The 5,724-nt window shown below is 36.2% G+C and overlaps 1 protein-coding gene across 3 annotated transcripts in view; it reads right to left on the reverse strand.

Annotated features, from left to right (window-relative positions):
• LOC100631756 (lys-63-specific deubiquitinase BRCC36-like) overlaps positions 1-5,724 on the reverse strand; it is a 31,441-nt gene that overhangs the window by 19,120 nt on the left and 6,597 nt on the right. Inside the window, exon 1 of one of the 3 annotated variants that reach the window (XM_020002492.1) lies at positions 119-177. The exons of 1 other annotated variant lie outside the window; for it this stretch is intronic. In XM_020002492.1, the coding sequence (XP_019858051.1) occupies positions 119-153 (35 nt within the window). In that variant the 5' untranslated portion in view covers positions 154-177. Of the gene's footprint in view, positions 1-118; positions 178-5,724 lie in introns of those variants that run through there. One more of the 3 variants, XM_020002493.1, reaches the window with a different exon arrangement.

Raw genomic sequence — 5,724 nt, forward strand, 5'->3', positions numbered from 1 at the left:
TACATACGGACAGACTATACTAATAATAATGGAGGGTCTTCCTCTCACTTCTCCTAGTAATAGACCCATCACTTCTTCTCTTTCAGTGGACATGGCGTGAGTGAGGCAGCAAAGATATGTATCACAAGTTAGCTCTACCCTAACGGCCGCCATTTTGATTCATTTATAATGACGTCATTTACCACACCTTGTTTTTATTAACCAGCCCCACCCTGATCTTCTTTCAAACGCAATGGCTACCAAAAGCAGCAGCAGCTCTCCTTCTCCTTCTCCTTCTCTCTTCACTTCTCCATTGACTATTAGTAATAATCCATTAACTGTAGTCTGTAGTATATTTATATATTATGTTTTATAGGTCAACTTATTGATGTACTTGATCTGTTAAAGAGATGTGGTTTCCCTCAGACAAGATGGCATGAGCTGGGACTGAGACTAGGACTACATAAGGATACACTGGACGCCATTGAAAAAAATTATCCCGCTGCTACATCTCGCTGCTTGATGGAATGTCTTTTCCAGTGGTTGTCTAGAGCTAATAATGTTGACAGTAAAGGAGGAGCTACCTATGGCTCACTGTCAGATGCTCTTAAATCTATGGATGAGAATGCTGCAGCTGACAAGTTAGATCAAGAGAGTAAGTTAATATCACTGATTGTATTAGTATTGACTTTGTGTATGTATTCTATATACTGGTAGAATGTATTCAGTGCTATGATAATTTTGTCTCACTTTATTGGACTCGCCACGCTTGCGTAGGTGGGTACTATGCAGTTGGGTTGTCATTCTGTCTGTCTGTCATTCTCACAAAAATTCCTGTTAATTCCTAGTCAGTATCTTTTTTACTGAGCTCTCCTGAGTTATAATTCTTTTTAAGCTTTGAGAAAAAGATAATTTATTTAGCTCCTTTGTATTTTCATAGCAATCCGTGGTAGCAAAAGCTGAATTTTTTCAAGAAAACCACTTTACCTAGCCAAATCTTCGTGTTTCACTCTATTTGGTCAAGATTAGCATTGATGGGTAGAGAAAAGTACATAGATTAAAAAATATGTGGGAATTTTCTAATCTCTTTTTTGTTTCATTGCTCAAAGTTTGTGATTTAGCCTCTTCGAAAAATTTTCAGGCAGCACTGGTGAAAGCAGGAGCAGCCAAACTATCTCAGTCTCTTTTAAATATCTAGGCAAATTTTTTGTGCTTACTCTTTCTTTGAATAGAGCTTCAGATGCTAAAATAAATTTCAGCTTTTCTTCATTCTCCTACCCACGTGCCATGTTTATCTGCACTGCACTGCTAAGTGCTGACCACATCTAAAATTTATTTTATGGATCAGTGCAGTAATTGCATTGTTGCACTTTGCACTTTGTCAAAATCTATTATCCTTTTTTCAAATATCAAGTTGCTTATATATATAATATCATGATGGGGGCAGTACAAGTAACACATTATTCCTCAGGTGAATCTCAGCAGGTGAGTCCATGCACCATGGTGCTTCATTTGGGTAGTTTTTATGGTCGATGTACCACAAAATTAAAACTACAAATTGTTCCACTAGAAGCAAATCAGAAAATATTTGACCCGCAAAAATAACCTGCTATATGGTATCAATCAGTGGTACAATATCTAATATAAACGGGAATTTTGTTTTGGTTTCATTAGTACAGGACTACGGGCTTGCTTTGTTAAAATGTTAAAATATACTCAATAATTGATTATTAAGAATATATCATAATTCATAGATTAGTATACCATATACAGCTACAATAAATAATTTTAAATAAATAAATAATATTATATTATTCTTTTGGGAAAATAAGAACTGCAGCAAAGTTTTGCTCTTTTGTCAGGTACATACAAGCCATTGACAGGAGGTCCTCCAGTATCTGAATTGATAGAGTTTCGTGAGTTATTGATCAAAGGACAACTGTCACAAATGGAGGAATCTCTGCTTGATGCTGATACTATAAGAAAAATTAGAAATGCTGTTAGTGCTGATGAAGGAATGTCTCTTTTTAGACAAGCATTTGAAGAACATCCAACACTGCTACATGAAATGAGAATAGCTACTGGAAAAATAGAAGGTAATATTTATCAGGAATTATAATAAAAGTTTTAATTTGATAAAACATTTAGTTTCATTACAAAAGACACTTAAGACTAGTCCTCCTCCACCAGTACCTAAGCTGTGCCAAAAATCACTACCTACATATACACCAGCTTCATCTCCAGTACAGAATACACAACCACCTCCTGTACCTCCAAGATATCATAAAAAACCTTCTACAGCTGAAACACTACCAACACCAAAACCAAGAAGTAACACTGGTCCATCATTATCACCACAAGCACTTGTTGCAACACCATCAGCTCTACCTTCACCAGAATACATTACAATGAGAGAGATGTTAGCTGATCTTGTGGATTTGTTAACTGGAAATGCTCCAGCTATTTCTCAGTTAAATAATCATCTCTTTTCATCTGATCTCATTCCTAAGGCAGTACATGTTACTGTTGGAACCACTGGACTCACTCCTTATGATAGAGCTAACAAAATATTCTCTTCAGTACTAGCAACACTTGAGTGTCATCCTAATCCTAACAGTGTGTTCTCTTCTCTCATTACTTCACTACAGAAAATAGGACTAAACAGCATGGCATATAAACTAATGAAAAATTTAAGTAAGATACAGCATACATGTATCTATATACCCCATAAGTTTCCATTTAATTATTTTTTATAATAGAAAGGAAAGGTGGTCATGCTGATCCTAATCTAGAGCAGCAACCATCAGTCAGTATGGGACCACTTCAACCAGTGGATGTCACTGCACAATCTCACACACCACAACCAACAATCACTGGATCACAATCATCTACTCCTACTACTGTCATTGAGCTCAGTTCAAAGGATGAAGTTGCTATCAATATTGGAAGTCTTCATTCTCGCTTTGCGTCTCTTGATACTAAAATCAGAGGAGAAATTACAAAAATTGTGCAAAATGTAAAGTTGAACTTATAGATATAGCTAGGAATGCAGCTGCTTATTTAAGCATTAAAGTATCCAGTTTGAAATATGGTGATGTTGATGAATTATTTGATTCTCTTCAGCCTCATTATGATTTCTTCAGTTGTGGTGTACTTAAACACTTGACAGACACTTACCTTTCAACTGCACAAACTGAACTAACTCAATACATTGATAGTGTTGATAAATTCTCAGAATCATCACAATTGAAGCACATACGATCAACAATCAAAGAGAAATTGTCATCATTACCACCAGCAGCCTCACCAAACACTAGCGATCAAGCAAAACCAGTTGTTATTAAACTGAATGACAGATGGGAAGAAATGACAATAAGTAAACTCAAGGCAGTCCTCAAGCATTACTTTGGAGTAACGTCAGATCTCTTCAGTCACATTAGCTTTGATTATGGTTCATTTGTTATTACACTGTTGGTACCAACCTCACTATCTCAGTCTATTATTGATTTAATCAATAAAAAAACAAACTCAATGGGTAGATTAGGAATATTGGAGGTGTCTGTTGACAAGGATACAATTCCTATCAGAAGAGAAGGTGATAACAATTTTGACATTTCGCTCCATGAATCAGTTAAAGTTGGTGATAGTTTTGAAGTATCAATGCTATTGCAGTTAGGAGCTGATCCTAACAGTAAAGATGAGAGAGGAAAGAGTGCAGTAGAGATAGCTGATGAAGGAGGACACACTCAAATAAAAGAAATACTATTAACTGCTGGAGGTGAGTTACTGTGTTGTGCAAAATTTTTAAGGGCTGTAAATTTTTCGGACTTTGAAGATTTACAAATGTTACTTCCGCAAAAATCATATTATAAGGGCCCAAGATGGCAGACGGTATAAATTCACGGAATTAAATCTGCGAAATAGATTTTTAGGCAAATTTGAGAAATTTACAGCCCTCAAAAATTTTGCGCTATACCAGAGGTGTATAGCCAGGGGGGCAAGGGGGCAAATTCCCCCAGGCCTTTTTTAAAAGCAAAGCAAACACACAGACAGGACAACTGCTTTACCCTCGACTAACGCCCTACACATGTCTCGGGTAATACTGCACTTTTCACTCCACTTGGATCACATTTGCGTGCTCCATAAACTGCATAATACATGCACAGTATGGAGGGGAGGGATTTACGGAACATGCAATGATCCAAGTGGAGTGAAAAACACAGTAATGCCTATGCGTGTCCCAGGTAATGACAGACAGACAAACTGAGTACCTAATCCTCGCCTACGCAAAGCTGGGCGAGACCATTAAGTGGGTACCTGGTTGTCAAACTTAATTAATAAACACCATAATAGAGTGGGTCAAATCATTAACTGATTGATATATTGTATAGAGAAGGATCAGTGGACACAATCATTGGATACACCAACAGCAGAATCTATTTATACAGCACGTATTGACTATCATGGAATAAGGAATGGTCATCTTTCATTCAGTGAGGGAGAGCAGCTGGAGATATATGAGAAGGATGATATTTTTTGGTGGAAAGGAAGATCCTTGGTGTCTGGTGATGAGAGAGACATTCCTAGTAGTTGTGTTTACTCAATGTTGGAGTCACTTCAATTGTTAGAGTTTATACTGTCAGTGGAAGAAGTGTCCCTTCCTATTCTACAGAAGATAAGGAATGATTCATCTAGTAATGATGAGAAAGCTTCTCTTTTCTTGGAGACTATTAATGATGATCCTATTATGATATCTGCACTGAGACAAGACAAGGAACAACATGATAAAGGTAATATTTGTAATTATTGTGACAGTCAGTATAATTATTAATGAACATGTAATGTCATGTGTATACATGATGCATAGTTGTGCAGTACAATTTGTGTTGTGTGTGTTTGTATATGCTGTATAATGTGAATATGTATTGTTATGTACAAACATACATGTATATAAGTATAATCCTTTGGTTTATATTAGGAGTCACTGGGAGTGTGGACTGGTACAGTGGCAGGGTAATCCTTTATTCTCCATCTCCAGTTCAGTGTAATGAAGTGATTAGTAATATTAATAATAATCATAAGGAGATTATACTTCGTTCATTATCTACTAATAGTACAGTATCTCTACTATCATCAACTAAACTGCATACACTAAACCTGAGGAGTCTTGAGATATTGTACACTCCATTAACTAATGATTGTATCCAGTACTTGTGTATACTACTAACTAATAATAAAACAATACAAGAACTAGTCATCAGGTTCCACTCCATTAGTGATAGAGGAGTTACTAATATCTGTCAAGCACTTGAACACAACTCTACACTTACCTCATTGGATCTTATAAATAATCCTCTCATCACTTCTACTAGTGGACAGGCTCTTTCTCACCTCCTCCTCAATAACTCATCACTAGTTGAACTGGATCTAAGGAAAACTTCATTGTCTACTGAGTCAATACCACTCATCCTCCAGTCACTAATGGATAATAAGAAGATAAGGAGACTCTGGCTAGACAATCGACATGAAGAGACTTGTATTAATACTTATCCTAACTATCACCTCATACAAGACAGAGTAGACTGGAAGCGCTGATCACTCTTCATGTGAACTTGTTTATCTTCACCAAGCGACCAATCAAAATCCAAACAATAAAAAATGGTTTTTTACATTATTTCAGTTACACTTTAAATTTTGTGTACTTAATATTGTGTACTGTTCTAAAAAAGCTAAATAGTGAAGTCA

The sequence above is a fragment of the Amphimedon queenslandica genome, unplaced genomic scaffold, assembly GCF_000090795.2.
Source record: "Amphimedon queenslandica unplaced genomic scaffold, v1.1 AMPQUscaffold_12900, whole genome shotgun sequence".
Lineage (NCBI taxonomy): Eukaryota > Metazoa > Porifera > Demospongiae > Haplosclerida > Niphatidae > Amphimedon > Amphimedon queenslandica.